Source organism: Solea senegalensis, linkage group LG16 (assembly GCF_019176455.1).
Source record: "Solea senegalensis isolate Sse05_10M linkage group LG16, IFAPA_SoseM_1, whole genome shotgun sequence".
In the NCBI taxonomy this organism is placed as follows: Eukaryota; Metazoa; Chordata; class Actinopteri; order Pleuronectiformes; family Soleidae; genus Solea; species Solea senegalensis.
Window position 1 is genome coordinate 1,866,086 of NC_058036.1, and position 18,652 is coordinate 1,884,737.

Genomic DNA, 18,652 nt, shown 5'->3' on the forward strand with positions numbered 1-18,652 from the left:
ACCTACACCGGTGACAAGGTTTGGATAATAGAGATGTTTCTGAGGGGCAAAAAGAAAACCAAAAGTTATCCAAATGTATTTATTATTTAAAAAATGACGCTATTATAGTTTATATATTCTCACAAAGCAATATTGAGGTCTTAGTATAGTATGTTGTCAAAATCAGTCAAAAACGTCATAGGTTAGTATGTCGTCCACAAATTCCCCAAAAATTGAATGTCATAAACATTAAAAACATAAACGTGAGTTTTTGACGATATTCCAATTTTTACATTTGTCTTTACGGTAATATTCCCCAGGATGAGGTTTCTAAAAAATATATATATTTATACCAGGGGTTCATCAGCTCTATTAATGGCTGCCACTTTGGACTACCCCGTTTAGTTTTTTTTAACAGTAGCCCACAATGGACAAACTAAATAATTGATTAATAACATGTAAAATTGTTCATTTTCCAATAATCACTTTAGTAAAGTACATTTTAAAATAACGAATGTCCAGCGGTGCACAGTGTGGACGCACGTTTGAGCACTTTTTATTGCACGATTCAACAGACGTGAGATCCTGCACCAAAGTGTTTCGAGAAAAAAAAAAACAACATACAATGTCAAAGAAATTGTATGATATTTACAATAAATGCATCACTATTACCACTTATACATTATGTACATATTAGTCTCTGGTTTTTACTATGACAGTAGTTACAGAATGGAGAAAAAAAAACGCACATGTTTACACTTTCAGCTCTACAGGGAAATTATTACAGTGCTTAACAAAAAAACTGTCTGGACTGCATTCACTCAACACACACACACACACACACACACAATAATAATAAATCAAGGTTAGGATGAAGAATATAAACCTGCTGCACCTGTGGACATGTCACAGTCACATGTCCTGGGGGGGAAGTTGTCAGAAAATGGAAAAAAGAGGAAATAAAAACCAAAACATAATTAAGTTCTCTCCTTTTTTTCGTTGTCGTCAAATATATAAAAAAAAACAGCCTTGGTGTTTATGAAAAACAAAACAAAACAAAGACTTGAAATATCAACAGTTGGAAAAAACGTTTGACATGAAAACAGGGTTCAAATAAAGTTCAGTCCCGGTTTTACGGTGGCCTTTGAGGGACATTTTAGACTCTGCTCCTTTAGACTCCTTCTCAGGCCTGTGGAATTAAAATGAAGGCGTTTGAGGAGGAGGAGGTTCAAATCAAAGACCCCTGATAAACACGCAACACTGACACCTACAGGACAACACCTGCATCACCAGGCTTTTCCAAAATATGTTTTCCCCCAAATTGTAAATATGACCAAGAGCGTTTTCATTTTAAACAATAAAACAAGTAGCAGTTTCTTAAATGTCATGTTTTTAAGGTGTTTTTTTTTATTCATGCCATTTAACAAAACTCTAATAAAAAAAGTCTGATTTCAGATGTGGTAAAAGTGCTTGTTTTGACTCAAAAAAAAAACAACCTCTGAATTATTCTCTTTAAGCAATTTAGTTTAGTTTTTTCTTCCTTAAAAAAAAAAACTACATTCAGTATCCAAGTCTAAAAGAGAAGTGCACAGATGTTTGTAAAGTGGCCACTCAGAAGTCACAAAATAAGGACACATGGACTCACTGACCGAGGCAGCAGTGGACAAACATCACTGTGTGCTGTGATGTTCAAAAATCACTGATTTCACAACGTGACACAAACTTTAGTTTTATGCCCAAAAAAGGACATCGAATGGGAAGATGAAGCAGTGAAGTTAATTGACATCGTGTGACCAGTTGTCGCCACACTTCAGACTGTCACGACCTCACTTCAAAAAACACTTTTTAAACCTGCGGATTGGACTAAACAGTGACTGTACATGTGTTGCTACAACACAGATTTAAAAACCTCAAGATCAAGTCAGTCATTTTAGGCTTTTCTGCAACATTTTTTTCCACCTGAAATGAAAGATTTTAATGTCGCTCACCGTGTTTTTAAAGGCCGGGGTCATACTTGGCATTTCACCCATTAAAGTAACAATGATTTCTCACAGAAAATTAACCCTGAATCGTGTTTCCTTTAAGCACCGAGTTGTACACGTATGAGCACTGGGTTTGTCGGACTTCGAACTCGAAGACTCGACATCTGTGCGAACGCAGAAAGCAACTGGAATACAAGATAAACACGGAAATTAGCGTAATTAAAAAAAAGCTCTTTAAACTAAACCGTGGCTCCCGACGTTCACGGACGCCTGTCACCACCGAGAACTCCAGCCGTGTTTCGCGCTCCGGAACCTCAGCCTGATCTTTGGGCAGCAATTGTGTTCATTATAAACCGTTTTCAAGAGGATTCAGTGCAGCTGGAGTCAGGTACACGTAAAAAACAAAGTACAGCAGCACAGGAGTTGAGTTTTCTTGAGCCTCACTGAGTAAAGTGAAAATTTAAAAAAGAAAAAGAAAGAAAAACATGTTAGCTCGGTCCAGCCCTCGACAGAGGAACGACGTAACGACATTAACCAGTGATAAAAAGTTCAAACAGTGACGGTGAAACGCGTCCAGACTCCCAACAGCATGACGTGCCAGTTTTTAAAACATCGCTGTATCGCAGATTTCGGATTCTTCAGTGACAAAAAACAAACAAACACAAAACAAAACAGACAGCATAACATCGTCATTCCTTCATTTATCTGTTCAAACACCGAGCGCCAACAGTCGTTAAAAGCTCCGTCCACACCGACACAACAGGAAGGCGTCGTTTCCTCTGCAGTGGTTTTCAAAAACGTTTCACAGACGACGACGACGACGGCCGACCAGGAAGCTGGATCATTCGTTTCCTGCAGCGACGCAAACCCAGAGCTAGCAGCGTTTCTTTAACTTCTCCGAGTCGCGTGGATGTAGCGCAACGCTGTGTTCACACCGGACGCACCTCGCACCTCTCTCATCCCTCGTTTCCTGGAGCGGGCAGGTAGATTAACGGTTTTTAAGCGCCTTTATTCAGCATCCTGATTGTAAAAAAAAAGAAAAAAAGAGTGAAACTGAGCTAAGACTGGAAGAGAAAAAACACAAAGCTACAGTTAAATATAGCCTACGGCTACGAAGTTAGAGTAAAGAGGTCGTGTGAGGCCTATTTATAGTGTCCTGGTGTTCCATGTAACATCTGACACACACACACACATATGTATAAAATGAAAATAAATCCATTTGGCAACGTGTTTGATGTTTCACTCGTCTCACTTTGATAAACAAATATATAGATATAGCTCTAAAATCTCTGCTGTTCAAGTGAGTGAGTGAGAACAGGACTCAAGTTAGCAGACGACGGCGGCGGCGTTAGCGTACCGGTTCCTTTTGTTGTTTTAAGGATCGGGAAAGTAAAAAGGAATAACGAGGACAAGGGAAAAATAAAATAGAGACATGAACGGGCAGTTTGGTTGTTGGTGGACTGAGTCCTGCTGCTTTACCACGTCAGCGTGGAAATGAACCTGAAAATGTGAGCGCTGGAAGTTGGAGTGTGGGCGCTGACGATGAAAACCCTCAGCGCCTCGCAGACTTTGTTACGTGGGTTTTTTTTTTAGTCATTTGTGACGGAAGAAGCAGGCGTCAGAGTCTACTTTGAGGGGGTCAAAGTTCACACGTCAGGCCTCTGCCGCTTTCCTCTTCGACGCCTTCGTTTTGGCCCCTTCCGTTTTCCTGGAGGCCTTCGCGGAACGGCCGGCGGTGGCGGCGGCGCCGCTCGTCTCCGCGTCGGCACCCTTGTCCGGGTCGGCCGCTCCCTCCGGCTCCTCGTGCTCCTGACAACAAGGCTGCCCCGTGGGCGGCCAGGGACGCAGCGCCCCCTCCTGGTGAGCCTTGCAGAAGGAGTTGGGGCAGAGCTGGCAGAACGCCTCAGAGTTTTTCCCACAGACGTCGCAGTGGTGCCAGGGACAGTCCCAGCGTCCTGCAGGGAGAAGAAGAAGATTATTTATTAGAATAATTCATATTTTCTCTTTTTTTGGCTCCATATAACAAAGAAATCAATTAATGATCATGAGAGTCGCCACACACGATGAAAGAAAAGGGTAAATCCTAATATTTTACAAGAATTTCGACAGGACGTAGCACACGCATAGAACAAATTAGGGGTGGGGTTGAGTTAGCCATCAATTGCTTGATTATTAAAAAGTCAATCAGTTGCCATGACGACTCATAAAATATTAAAAACATACAAAACACACATTTCATATCTTGGCGTGCACACAGTGTTCGTTTCCTTACCGAAGGGTCTCTTGGTGAGGTTGAGGCAGGACAGGTGATACGCTTTGGTGCACGTCTTCTTGCCGCAGAGCACCAGCTGTCCGCCGTCGCCACAGCGGAAACAGTCGTCCTCCGACTTCTTCTTTCCCTCCGCTTTCCTCCGCTTGTACTTTCTCTTCGCCCGCTTTCCCTTCGCGTCGGCTGTGTGGCCGTTTGAGTTCTGTGGACGTTAGATATTGAGATTTTAGACATTTCCCTGGTAATTGTTGGAGATTAAGCCACATTTGTAGCTTTGTTAAGCCTTTTGAACGGAGCTACAGTTCGGCGTGATCCTCCTGTGACAGATTTTAAGAGTCTGGGCAGAGCTGAAAAGAAGTCTCACCTTGGGCCGATCGCCGAGAAAGCCGCTGCAGTTCGGAGCGCCGCAGCGACACACCGTCTTCTCGTTGCCCAGACAGTCCAGGTTGTAGTTGAAGGTCAACTCGGTTCCTGCAATCCACAAAAACAATAATAATGATGATGATGATGATGATGAAGACGAGCAGGTTGGACTCGTTTGGAGAAATCCCGAAGCTGGTCTCACCTGCTGGGACGTCACAGACGGCGAAGAGGCCGACTCGCGTGTCGCCGTTCACCGTCCACTTCTGCGTCTCACAGTTGGGCTGACAGCTGTGGTTCATGAAGCGAGAGTAGTTCCCCTTCGGCCCGGCGTCGATGATCCGGTCCTGAAGAAACAAACAAAACAGAGGGAAAACTGAGTCAGTGTCAGGATCGTGGTTAATTACAGAAATGATATTGTTACTGAATTATTGGCCAGTCCAAGGCAGAGGATCTTTAACAGTAAAGATGGACATTTCTTACATGTCTCATTTTTCTCATTAATTGACGCAGAGAAAGTTTGGTCGGCGCCACAAAAGTAGGAAAAGTTCGACGTCCAGCCCATAAACACTCACCTTATCGATTGTGAGCATGTAGAAGTTGGTGATGTTGTTTTCATGGGCGTAATTGATCCTCGCCCTGCACTCCTCCTCGTCGATCAGCTCTCCGATATATTCATTCACAAACTCGCCCTGTTGAGGAGAATCACTGGTCAGAGCAGAGACAACGGACCAGACGCTGAGAACGATGACTTTTTAAAAAAACGCTCCCTCACCTTCTTGATGTCCCGCAGCGCGACCAGGCCCCAGCCTTTGCCGGGCGTCTTGATGATCTTGGTCTCCGGGTAAAGGCGTTTGGTGAAGTCCTGGTTACAGCAGCGCTCTCCGGTGGGACAGACCTGCGGGTGACACTCGTACTGCAGCATGCGGTTCAGACACTCCGACTCAAAGCCGCACGGCCGCTCGTCCGTCGGCTTGCAGTTGCACTTGGGGATCTCGAAAATGTCGGCGGTGTAGACCTGAACTTTGCCGAAGGGTTTGTTGACCTGAGCGAAAACATGCGAGCGTTCAATGTCAAAATAAAAACAAAAATCCAGAAGAGATAAAAGCAGTGAACTCCTCAGACATAAAAGAAGAGATGAACTTTCCCACCTTGATAAATTTGTATGGCGGCGGCTTTCGACTGTACTCTTGTGCTTCCTTGGCCTCCTGTTTCATTTTTATCTCCTTGAATCGAGCTTCAGCCTCCAACAGAGCTGAGGGGGGAGAAAGTAAAGTAAAGTAAAGTAAAGGTCACGTCATTCTACATCTGTGGAAACATTCATCTGATCATCGAGAGGAAGCTGGAAAAAGATGTTTCTAGGTCAACACTGGAATCAAATAATCACCGAGAGCTGCAACGAACGATTATTTTCATAATCGATGAATCGGTTGAAAATGTTGAGTCAGGGTTTGTCAAACCTGGAAATGATGATTCACTTTTAATAATTTCTGTTATGTGGAGCAAAGAAACAAAGAAAACACTCACATTTAAGTAGCTGAAACAATCAGAAATCTTGATTAAATAATGAAAATGCTTCAAAACTAATAATCGATTATCAAAATAGATTACATTGTAATATGGTAGTAAATTTTTTTTCAATTGTCAATTATTTTGATAATAGATCAATGTTTTATTTTTTTTACAATTCTCCGATTTTTCAGCTTCTTAAATGTGAATATTTTTCATCTATTTTTGCTCCATTTAACAGAGAAATCCTTTTGGTTTGTGGACATTTGACAACGTTTTCCAGCTTTTTCCGACATTCTCTGGACTCAATAACTTTTCTGTTATCATGAAAATAATAATTAGTTGCAGCACTGTTGAACAATTTGAATCTCAATTTTGGCAACATGAACATTAACATTATTGAAAATGCAAAGCAAACAAGCGCCCCCTAAACCACATATGACAAACACAGCTGCTGCTGTTCCCTACACAATGCGGCTCAGTATGTATTCATATTATTGTCACTTAAAAAACGAAATCAATAAATCACTGCAGCAAAATCATGATGGTGCAGCGCTCTGAACAAAGAATTGGGGAGCGTTACCGTTCTTAAAGACTTTGCCGATGCCAGTCCTCTGGTGTTTGCTGCCTCTGTCTCCCTCCATGTAGGGAAACACGCGGCCCTGGTGAGTCCAGAAATAATCCTTGGAGCCGAAGAAGAAGACGGGAAACTCTCCGATCTCGTGGCGAAGGTGCTGGATGTTGGTGGGGATGTTTCGCGGGTGGTGGATCTCTGCGGGCCACCATCTGAGGGGAGGAGGCAGCAGCAGCAGCATGAGTAACTCTGGCTACATTATAATCTGCATTAGCGCCGAGACGAGTTGGAGACATTTCTGTCACCTGTATGTTCCCAGTTTGACCCAGATGATATCTCTGTATTTGGGTTTCTTTCCGGCTCTGCAGTCGTTGCAGAACCAGCTGCCGTCGGGCATCGCGATGTTCAGGCAGTCGGGGTGAAAAGCGGCCGGACAGGACTCGCAGCACAGCAGCTGACCTCCTGTAACACAGAAGGACAAATCCTGTTACACCTGGAGGACACGTCACAGACGTGAAGTTCATCTGTACAACGGTGATTAAGACCAAGCTGCCACTCAGTGATCAACCAACACTCTATATTTTCTGTTTCAGGGCTTTAACATTGATTCCAAATCATCCGACATCTGTTCCAACAGGGTGGGGAAGCTCTGCAGTTTTTGTTGATTTTTAAATTTATCTGTTGTGTTACGGTACTGATGTTTAAATTGTCACTGTGGACTGATTAAGACACCTTGAAGTTCAAATTAAATCCTTAAAAAAAAAACCCAACACATTTGAGTTCAAAATACACAGCAAAGAAACGCATCAGACCTTCTTTTTCAACATTCACAATGTATTTATTGTTATTACTCAGACGTTTATGTCTGTGTAGTTTAGTCCTTTGAATGTCTTTGTCCCAGTTGTGTGTATTGTTTGTATTAATATGTGTATCAGCCCTACTTGGTTTTGTTCACTCATTCATTTGCTTTTTCTTGGTTTAATTCATTCGAATGTAATAAAACACGTGCTATAGAAATAAAGCGGACTTAAAACCACTGCTGTGGTGATAAATAACTTGACTCCCAAACCTTTGGAGCAGACAAAACACCAGCTGACGTTGACGTGGCTGTGGTGGCTGTAGCCCTTTTTGGCGTTGAAGTGGTTGGTGCAGATGATGGCAGTGTTGGTGATCATCTCACTGCCCGCGGCCACACACAGGTCACCGACGTGATACGCCACCGGGCAGCGGAGGCAGCGCATTAACCTTCCTGCAACATGGAGCGGGAGATTACACAGACGTACAGTGTCCCAAAATACAGATGCAACCGTTTTAAAGACAGAAACTGATATATATGTCCACCCAGGGTCAATTTCTACACTTTTCCAATACTGTATAGCTTTGGTAAATTTATATGAGCATATACTCAAAATGATTTCCCTCTTTTTATCAAATGAAAGATGGTACAATGTGCTAATCAACCCAAATCATGTCTATTATAGTGATGATCACACACTTTTGCGAGGTCCAGACAGAGAAGTTTTCATTCAAACAGTCAAACCTACTTTAATGCTCCAGCTAATGGCTGCTATTTATATAAAATTGCTATTTCAGGCACTTTTTGAAAACACAACATACAAATTCAAGCATTTTCAAGGATTTCGAGCCCCAACACCCTTAAGAAAAGATTTAAATCAAGTAGTAATTCATCCTTCACTCAGCACCGGGACTGAACTAAACGTTTAGATTAAACTCCGACAGTGAAGACATCCTCACCCTTGGTGGACTTGTGCTTGGTGCGGCAGCCGTAGTGGCAGCTCAGGCAGGTGTGGAGTGGACAGCGGAAGCCCTTGTTGTCGAATAAAGTGAGGGGGTTGAGGCGGGCGCACGCCTCGTGGTAGAACTTGCCGCAGTGCGGGACGTGGCAGCGGCGCACCTTTCCCTCCGACTGTTTACAGGTGAAGCACGAGTGGATTCCTGGAGGAGAGACGGAACAGCTGCGATTAAACGTGCACTCACGTCGCTGCTTTTTTCATCACAGACTCTGTATGTATAAGAAAAGCATCTTCAAAGATTAGTGAATGTGTGTGTGACGTTGTTTTGTTCAAATGTTCATGAAAGGGACAGCTCCAGAAAAAGACACTTAGATAATTAATACATGAATGAATATATTATTTGTTTTGATATGTATGCATGTATCAATGTGATGTGCATCTCAGAAATGTCATTATTGAAATGTGAAAGAGTGCCCAAATAAAAAAAGAGAAAAAAAATTGTAAAAGAAAGACACTGAAATTAATAAAATTACAAGAAAAGTGACATTAGAATTAATCTCCCATCAAAATAAAATCATTAAAAATACTACACATTGTCAGCTCACAGCTTCTGCAATGATAGGTTTTCATTTTAAAGCTGTGTGACTTTTAAATATACACAAATGTTCACTTTATCAGCTCCCACACCGTGCGACTCGCACACGCTCTCTGGTGGAGACGAGGTGAAAGTACAATTGCAACACAGCAGCGGTAAAATACAAGCACGAGCACTGTGGCTGAAAATGACAGAAGTCAACCACTGGAGCTTTAAATTCAATCCATTTCATAACAATGTAATGTAATTAAAGTCCTATTTGTGACTTAAAGAGGTTCGTAAGTCAAAAACAAAAGTAAAAAAGTAAAAAAGGACTTAAAAAGGACTATGCAAGTAAAAAAATAAAGAAAGAAATAAAATCACTGACGCGTGGATGTTCAGTGTGAACGTCTCACCTGAGCTGCACTCCTGACACAGCAGCTTGTCGTCAGGTTTGAAGGACAGACCCAGACAGTGGAGGTGAAACATGCCGCAGCATTGGCCTTCGCACGCCACCAAGTCCTCACCAGCCTGCTCACACATCTGTGTGTGTGTGTGTGTGTGGAGGAAAATAAAAACCCAGATGAAAACACACAAAAATCTGGAGAAGACGAGCAGTTTTTAACCAAAGATATTTGTAAGATATACAGTAATGTGCAGGTTTGTTGTTTTTACGTCTGTCAAATTCTGTGATCTTAATCATTTGGACGGAAATGATATAACGTAAAGTTGGTTTCAAATATTAACAAACTGTCCGGGAGTTGAACTCATCCAACATGTTCATGTGATGATCCAACATGTCTTAAATAAACCAGATATTTATTATTATGGTTCCACTCCCGGTTCAAGAGAGCCAGGGTCGTACTGTCGTTCAAGTGTTATTTTAACAATTGTATTTTCTGAACGTGTTCCAATAAATAAAGATAAAAAGGTAAGTCAATTTCGACACTTCCCAAAATTAAAAAATACTTCAGTCAGACATACCTGGCAGACAAACTCTTTCTTGCGTTCGCCTTTCTTTGTCCCGTCTAAGCTGTCGCTGGGAGAATCCGGACGTCCTTCACTTCCAGATCCCTGCGACAGACAACACGGACGTTAGATGAACTTTAATAAAAACAGTCGTTCAATCAAGTGAAGCCCGGGTTATAATAGACTTTCCTTTTAAAACGCACTCTACGCTTTAAAATTTAAATTGCAATCATGCCCGAGGACGTTCTTTTGATACTAACCCTACTAAGTGTTAGCCTCTCACCTCAGGATCAGGACATGGTGAAGTCCTCCTCTTCTTTGCTTTCGCAGGCGTGGCCTGGCTCTCTCCATCCTGTTTCCTTTTCCTCCTGCGCTTTGGTTTCTCTGCGTCTTGGTCGCCTGTCAAAGATGTTTGAAGTAGAATCACCACATGCTGCGGGAGCGCGACTTCTCTCTACGCCACAGACACAGAGTGTGAAGGGTTTGTTTACCAGTGAGGGGGTCTTTTGATTTCCTCTGTCTTCTCTTGATCTCTTTGACGTCTGTCACGTCAGTTTTCTTCCGTCGCCTTCGCTTCTTCTCCGTTCCGTCCGAATTCAAGGCCTGAGGATTTAAAGCGTCACTCAGTACGTGGATGTGATGATAAACGAGGAAAGGCAAAGTCTTAATTCAAAGTTTTGGGCTACGGTAGATGCAGATCTTTAGAAATGCTAATAATCTAAGCCCTTTGTCAATTTCACCTGTTTAATGATAAACAATACAAAAAAAACTGCTCAACTTCAAGAACCTGTTGTTGAACAACACTATCTAGTAAATTATATACAGTATTTACAATAAGTTAAACAAGTTAATGAGGGAAAAAAAAGTATAATTAATTGTCGTCACACCAGAACTCACTTGTTTTTCAGTGTCTGTGTTTATTTTACGTCTTTTCTTCGGTTGCTGAGTCTTGTCGACCGCCGCGTCCGTTAGCTGCCTTTTAACGCTCTTCTTTCTCTCCCTCTTCACTGGAGACAAAATTTGAATATTTAACCACATTCATTCATTGTAGAACGGGGTGAAATTTTGAACAGCAAATTCAAAACATTTCAAACTCCTTTTTTTTTTTAACAAAAGCTTAAGAATTCAATTGAAAGTATTTTGTGAGCCAAAGGAAACATAAACTTAGCCTGAGGAGGAAACAGCAGTGTCCTTAATCAAGAATGGAGGACAGACTGCTTACTTTGATTTATCAGTCTGTCAACACACATTAACCCTCTTGTCTACGGTCTTAAGAACGGAGAAAGGTTATTGCGATAAATACTAGGGATGGGCATTTCCAGCAAAAACGCTATTCTTCACTCCAGGGCATAGGAAAGTAATACAGGGTTCACACAGTGGCCCCAGACTAGGGCTGCACGATTCTGGGAAAAAATATGAATAGCTATTTTTTTTGTGGCTTTTGTGATTTTTTTCCCACAAATCGAAATGTTTAATGCACTCATGAACAAAAATATGCCCTAATAATAACAACCACAGTTATTTACTGGTCACGTGTGGTGATGTCCAGCAGCAGCTTCTGCCATATGACCTCACCTGCCGAGGTCAGATTTATATCAACCGATGACTAGTGCTCGTATCGAACTTCGAACCAACCTGGAACTGAGACCGCTGCTTCGTCAGTTGAAGGAACCAGCTTTGATTTCCTTTTCTTCACGGTGTCAGAAGAGTCGTCCTTTGCGGACTTCTTCCTTCTCCTGACCGTCTTGGTGGGAGGCTGAGTCTGTCGGGGTCGCCTCTTTTTCTTCTCAGGCTGATTATCTGGATTAGTGGTGGAAGAATCCTGCAAAAAACACAACCAGGTGGAATTGAACTTGGAGCCATTCAACATTGGGTATATCTATTTTTCATATTCTTTTCAATTGTTGCTTTTTTGGCAGAAATTACCAATAAAAGTAAAAGTAAATATAAAAAAGAAAATTATGAAGCAGCTCTTAAATCTTTGTAAATCACTTAATCACTTAACACAAAGGCCTGCATCAGGACATATTTTATTATATATATATTAAAAAACAACAAGAGTCAATCCAATGAATCCGCTTCTTAAATGTAAGAAAACCCAGTTTTACATTTCTAATGAGATAATATAAGACAATCTGTCAGTGGAAGAGGCTGCTACTTCCTTGACTTCTCTGTTCTTCATCAACTGTTACTTGCACAATGAAGACAACGCATATCTACATCTGCTGTGACGTTGGGTTTCGTTGCCGGACCTACCAGCACGGAGGGAAGACCTGGACTGAGCCGCGACGCCGTCTCCTGGTTCGTCTCGCTGTCCGGTCTCGGTTTCAATTTCTCCAGGATGAGGGGGTTCAGGTGAGGGCCCTCGTCGTCGTACACAAACGTGAAGTTCATCGTGCGGTCCTCCAGTGACATGCCGACGGCCTCCTTGGCCTGGATGATGCCCATGTTCCACTGGGCCTGGACTTTCCGTGGCACGGATGGAGCCGCCTGCGCAAAAGCAGCACGGTTAGACGACAAAAGAGGCACAAGACAGTGGTGAACGATGATAGCACCTCAATATCAATACAACAATAACAGTGGCCACACATTCAGCTCCACAGTTTTATGGGTTGCCTTTTTGTTGCAATTTATCCATAAAAGCAAACTTTGTTTGAATCCCACAAGGGAAAATAAAAGCAAAACTTGTTTTATATCCTTTCTTTGTGTGTTTTCAAGATGAAAAACACATCGAAATTCGAGTTTGGTGTGAGAAAACCTGATTTTTAAGCCATATCATCCAGCTCCAATTCAGATAAATAACCATATTCAAAAATAAGGTGTAGATTAATGTTTGCATTCATTAGAAGCACACATTTCCGACATGAAATGTTAATTTAATTAAAATTGGCCTGACAGATTGACTGCTGCACCTCTACACCACACCGATTCAAAGCAATAGAATGTGATTTACGGTTTTGTGGATGCCGCAGGAGTTGTTCTGAGTCCGTCTGTTGCGCTGGCTGAGCTCCTGGTATTGATCTTCTCCAGTGAAGGACACAATGTTCTTCTCAAATATGTAGCCTCTTTCTGGAGCGTCTCCAAAATACTGTACGTGGTAAAGGAGGCCTCCTCTGATTCTGGGCGCTGAAAACAAACCGGAAAAATGAATAATGACATAAAGTTAAACTTGAAAACCGATGTAAATAACTTGGCACTTAAAAAGTCCAGGTGGTCGTGACTCACTCACCTTTCGGTTTGTGTTTGAAGTGAGTGTTGAATTCCGGGTCTGTGGTGACCATGCAGGGCCACCAGGGGTATCCCGACACTTTAGTCCAAACCACGTCGCCAACAGAGAAACCAACCAGGAAAGGAGACGCTGTGACCTCCACAGACAACTCTGGGATGAGTTCAAACTGCAGAAAGAAAAATGCGTCAATAGAATCAATAGATTCCCACAAGTACACATCACTGTCTGTGCATTTTTCCCCTACAAATATGAACAAATAAACAGAATATACTGAAATGGCTTAAAGACTAGTTTTATGTCATAGTCATATAATAGTACATAATAACCCACAGAAATGTTTTTTATACAATTACATTAAAAGACACTTGATATTACTGTAAGTCAGTGGAACAGGCCGATATTTCTCCTTTTTAAAATTAAAAATACTTTACAAAATTTCACTGTAGTGGAGACATAAAAGGTAGATTCAATAACTGAAGTTCATTTTTTCCTATCATTTATCATTAAACGACTAAATATATGGTAAAAGAAAATCATAAAATAAAAATCTGCATTAGTTATTAGATTTCTACAAATTGGCACTGATCATAGAAAAACCCATAATGGTCGGATATACATCGGCATATCAGATATAGCATAACTGGAATACTACACTATAGACAAATGCAAGTTCTAGCTTTTAATAAATAAGGGATAAAAGTTAACCTCATCATCTGCATCTGCTGCATCTGCTGCATCTGCTTCTTCTCCTTCTCCATCTGCAGCATCCGTGTGGTCAATTTGCTCCAGAGCCATTAGGGAGGAAGTGAGGTTTGGTTGAGGTTTTGGTTTTTGAGGTCGCCCTCTCCTTTTCTTCTCGTCCTGTCTCATCTCAGGTCCAGATATAGAACCTTCACTGGCTGTGGACAAACTGGTCCCATTGGCACAGCAGGGTTCAAACAGCGGCTGCGTGACCACCTGGGGTATCGTCACCTTCAGCTCGGGTTCTGTATGAGGAGTGCAGTTGTGCTGGTGGGTGCCATTGGTGGCCGGGGCTTCTGCACCTTTCAGCATCGGTGGCTCTGGGGCGCAAAGCTTTGGCAGCGCGTCCTGGTCTCCGTTCAGCACCCGGGAGGTGAGGTCTTTGAGCCTCTCGTGGCTGTGGTTGTTGTGACTGTGGCCGGCCATCTTCTGAAGGACACCGTCTTGTAGTGTGGCAGCCAGCTGTGCAGCAGCTTTGTCCATGAGCAGAGCAGGGTCACTGCTCATGTCCCCCCGACCCTTCCGGACACTGAGGGACTCTGGTGGCTGCTTCATGCTGATTGGGTTGGCTGGTTCGGGCATCGAAGGCAGAGAGCTACCTTTAGCGTCCATCCCCACGAACCCTCCTCCGGGCTCACTGAGCAGCAGGGGAGACACAAAGAGACTTGTCATTCCAGCGGTTCACTCACAAATCATAACCAAGACCAAACAGTACGGTTGGACAGTATGACTAAATATATATATCATGGTATTTTTCTGAATTTCAACAGTTTAACGTATACAACGGTATTTTGTGTATATGCACGAGTGAGTGCTCCAGCAAGAGCAAGGCACAAAATACTCTCACACACACACCAATTTTCAACTGTATACCGCCCAGCACTACAGATGCAGTAGATTTCAGTCACTCTTCCCTTTAAACAGTGTGTGAATTTAATAGTAAATTTATGTTTTTGCAGAAAAATAGTGTCTCCATACTGTCTTGGACCAGCAATGTTATTAAATGATAGGTGATACTAAGAATGAACAATTAATCAAAATGTTTTCAAAATCAGAATATGACCTACTGCACTTTTCAAATCGCAGGATGTGCAGTATTTCTTAAATGTGTTTCTAAAATTACCATTTTAGATGAACTGCCCTGGCCTATACATATATCATATTCTACGGACTGAAAAAACATCTTAGTTTCTCACAGATCTGCACAAAGATCACACAATAATCATTTTTAAATATGTTATTCAAATGGAAATTCCCTCTCATATTGCGAATCAAATTGCAATTTCAGTCAAAAATAATCACAATTATTTTTTGGTTGGTCAGTAAAACAAAAATTCAACATTTGTTGACATTTAATGGACCAAACAATGACTTGACTGATCTGACTGACTTCAGCAGCACCATAATCATCATATCGATATATAAAGAACCTTTCTGACGCTGCTAACAAAGAAATTACATCAAGATGAGAGCATTATTGAGTTATTGCCAAGGCACAAATATCGCAATAAACACCGTCCCGTGGGGTTGTTAGTGTGGTACCGTATCTTCGGCTAAGATCTTTAGTATCAACATCTCTAAAATTTGACAAAATGGCCCACAGTCGCTGCAGCAGAGCATGAAAAGAGTGTTGAGCGCAGGGAGCTGCACCTGTCACATCGTGTTCACACAGAGTACTTTTGCATGTTTTTCATGAGACAGATGAGCCATTGATTACAAGTCTGCAGCGACAATCGCTCAAACAACGATAGACTCACATAATACACGGGAGAGGAGTCAACGCAGCGTTTAAATGCACATGAACAAAAGCCACCGGGGCGGAAGGAAAAGCCTCTTCCCCAGAGACAGTTTCTCCTTACCGCGACTGTTCCAAGTTGCTTTTCTCCTGGAGGACTTAGCTTCGGCTGCTAGCTGCCTGCAGCGGTGAGGAGAAAGCAGGGCTCCGGGCTCCAGCGCATGCAGCGAATGCCCAATGAGTGTGTGGCTAACCGTGCCGCGTAATCACCGCATCACCGGCGAGAAAAGCCGCGGAAATGGAAGCAGCTGACAAGTCTGAGTAAACGCTGCACTGGCCGTGTAAATAACTGCAGGAGACCGTACACATCCTAGTTAGACAAAACACCACCAACAACAGGACTGAACTCAACCCCGAACGTTTGGAACAACACTTCAGACATTTTGGCTCAAACTCAGTGGCCCCCTGGTGCCTGCCGTAAAATGTCCCACCTCAGCCAGCGATTATCCATTAATGTCACGCATGAAGCGGGCTCCGACTATAACATGGTGTGGGAGCCACGATGTGGGAATAGCATGGATTCCAGTTGAGGACGAACACAGTCTAATCTCTGTCAGTAGCCATTACCCCCGCGTTCCAGCAAATAGACAAAGCCGCCACTGCCGCCACCCCGACGCTAAATTCAATTAAGTTAGCCACAAGCTATCGTAACAAATCAATGCAAAACGCGCATAAACGGCGCAGTGGGTGGACGAACGAGTGTGGTTGATTGTTACGGTCGTGTCGCCACTGTTTCGGTGATATTTGCTCGATTTGTAGGCGCCATGACAGCTCGTTTCAACAAGGATAGCCGTGCTAGCCAAAGCTAACCAGAGTGCCGTTGAAACACAGTGAAACTGCTCATTTAACATTAGCGCGGTGAGCTAGCTAGCTAGCCGGCTAGCGGGGTCCTCCGCTGCTAAAATGGATGATCGGCCACGAACAAGTGTCCTTAGAAAAAGCTCCGCAGCGGCTAAAAAGCCTCCAGGTGTGACGGTGACGCGGCCGAAGGAGTGCGTGTTTGTATGCGGTTACCTGTTGAATCTCCTGTTGGTGTTTAAAGGCAGAAAGTGTCCGCATTCATCCTGTAAACGGAGTCTTTCATTCAGGTCGAATCAAAAAAGCTTGCGGGAAACTCAAACCGTGCGGCCGACCAGCGCGAAAAATACTCACTTCCGATTGGTCGACAGCGGAGAGAGGATCCAACCGGTCCTTTCAAAAAAAATCAACCGTAGGAAGTGACTGACCCCGGTGTCCCCGGTGTGTCCCCGGTGTCTCCTCCTCACAGCACCAGCAATAACTCACTTATTAGTTTATTAGCGAGGAAAAATGTAAATCATACGGTAATGGCCGCTGCAGGTATTTTAACTAATGTTTGAAACTCAAAATAAATACGATCGATAGATACAAATATGTGCGTTCTCTCCAAATAAATAAAAAGTTAAAAAGAAAGATAAGGATGAACAACTATACATTTCATGTAGAATCTACATAGATAGACAAACAGATAGACTGTTTATATATAGTGTGTACATACTGTATATGCAATATATAAATTACGTAATTTCAATTACAACAACAACTACTACTACTTCCTTCCTCTTCCTTTCTTTCTGTGTGTGTGTGTGTGTGTGTTTCAGTCCACTCTCAATGATAAAGCACAAAAAACTACATCCTCAAAACTGACCACAGAATTGAATCAACGCCTCTAAAACTGTGTCGACACAAACTGAAAGCACTATGATCTGTATGTAAAGGAGAAAGTGTTGCAGAGTCACTGCATTCGTTTTTTGCAAAGTATAAATACACACATAAATAAATAAATAAACATGGATAGATTGAGCCACAGTAAATTCAAACACAAACCTGCAGTACCATTAAAAGAAGCTACGTGGTGTAAAAGCAACAGGAATTGTATGTGCTTCCTTTATTTAAAATGCCTTTCAAAATAAATGTTCTTCCTATCTCTGCAGTTTAATGAATGGGCTTTCTGAGTAATTTAAATAGCAATGGTGTATTTGATGTGTATTTATTTCTCCACTGGAGAATCTCCAGTCCAATATACTAGTACTATACTACTACATGTTGGTGATTTAAAGCTTGTAAATACCCCCCACGACCCTCATGTGGAGGATAAAGTGGTAGAAGATGGATGGATGGATGAATGATTTGTTTTTAACAGAGATGAAGGTGAACCAGGATATGCTGTTATAGGTGAGAACAGATTGTATGAGTGATTTATAAGAAAGATGTTAAGATGAATTAATTTATTCATTAACTCATTCATTTCCTCATTCATTCATCTCCTCCTTTATCCTTCACATGAGGGTCACACAGTGGGGCATTAGTACTAATCCCAGCTGACATAGGTTCACACTCTGGACAGGTCACCAGTCCATAACAGGGCCACAGTTTAAGATTAATTCATTAATTAACTTGCTCATTCATCTTCTACTACTTTATTCTCCACATGAGGGTCGCTGGTGCCAATCCCAGCTGACAGAGGGTGAAAGCTGGGTTACACCGTGGACAGGTTGCCAGTCCATAACAGGGCCGCAGCTGTGAAGATGAATAATAAATATTAACTAAAAAAGAAAATTTCATAATTGAACCATTTCTGTATAATTTTGAAAATGTATTGAAAATGGCAGATCAAAGGTTGGGAAGGTAGATCACATGTAGATAAAAGGTAAAAAAAAAATGCACACTGACACACAAACACACACACTTTCTGTGCTGCATTTCCTTGGTGAACGACCATATACATTTCCTAGTCATTTTCTTCTATAAAGTAAACTCCAAACCTCTGTCATCACATGCAGCTCAAAGGGCAGCGCCGCAGAAAAGCGCTGGCTTTTATTTTATTTTATTTTTTAAACTCACCGGAAGTTCTGCTCCATCACACGTCACACAGGTCGCCTCGCGGACACACGCTAAC

The 18,652-nt window shown here is 42.3% G+C and overlaps 1 protein-coding gene across 4 annotated transcripts; it reads right to left on the bottom strand.

Moving 5' to 3' along the window:
• Nucleotides 1-1,487: 1,487 nt before the first annotated feature.
• Nucleotides 1,488-18,652, bottom strand: nsd2 (nuclear receptor binding SET domain protein 2). Of its 4 annotated transcripts, none has more exons than XM_044046750.1 (22): nt 18,598-18,652; nt 13,905-14,577; nt 13,200-13,365; nt 12,924-13,096; nt 12,227-12,460; nt 11,606-11,792; nt 10,868-10,977; nt 10,462-10,573; nt 10,254-10,369; nt 9,986-10,075; nt 9,418-9,544; nt 8,429-8,629; nt 7,743-7,922; nt 6,979-7,135; nt 6,683-6,885; nt 5,742-5,845; nt 5,366-5,635; nt 5,166-5,282; nt 4,796-4,937; nt 4,595-4,701; nt 4,234-4,432; nt 1,488-3,916 (listed from the first exon to the last, which is right to left on the bottom strand). In XM_044046750.1, exons 1-22 carry the CDS (start codon nt 18,612-18,614, stop codon nt 3,615-3,617), a joined length of 3,987 nt encoding a protein of 1,328 aa, XP_043902685.1. In that variant the 5' UTR covers nt 18,615-18,652; the 3' UTR covers nt 1,488-3,614. The 4 variants fall into 4 exon arrangements, with proteins under 4 accessions (XP_043902685.1, XP_043902689.1, XP_043902687.1 ...); XM_044046754.1 differs by lacking the exon at nt 18,598-18,652 and adding an exon at nt 16,888-17,175; XM_044046752.1 differs by lacking the exon at nt 18,598-18,652 and adding an exon at nt 16,750-16,877.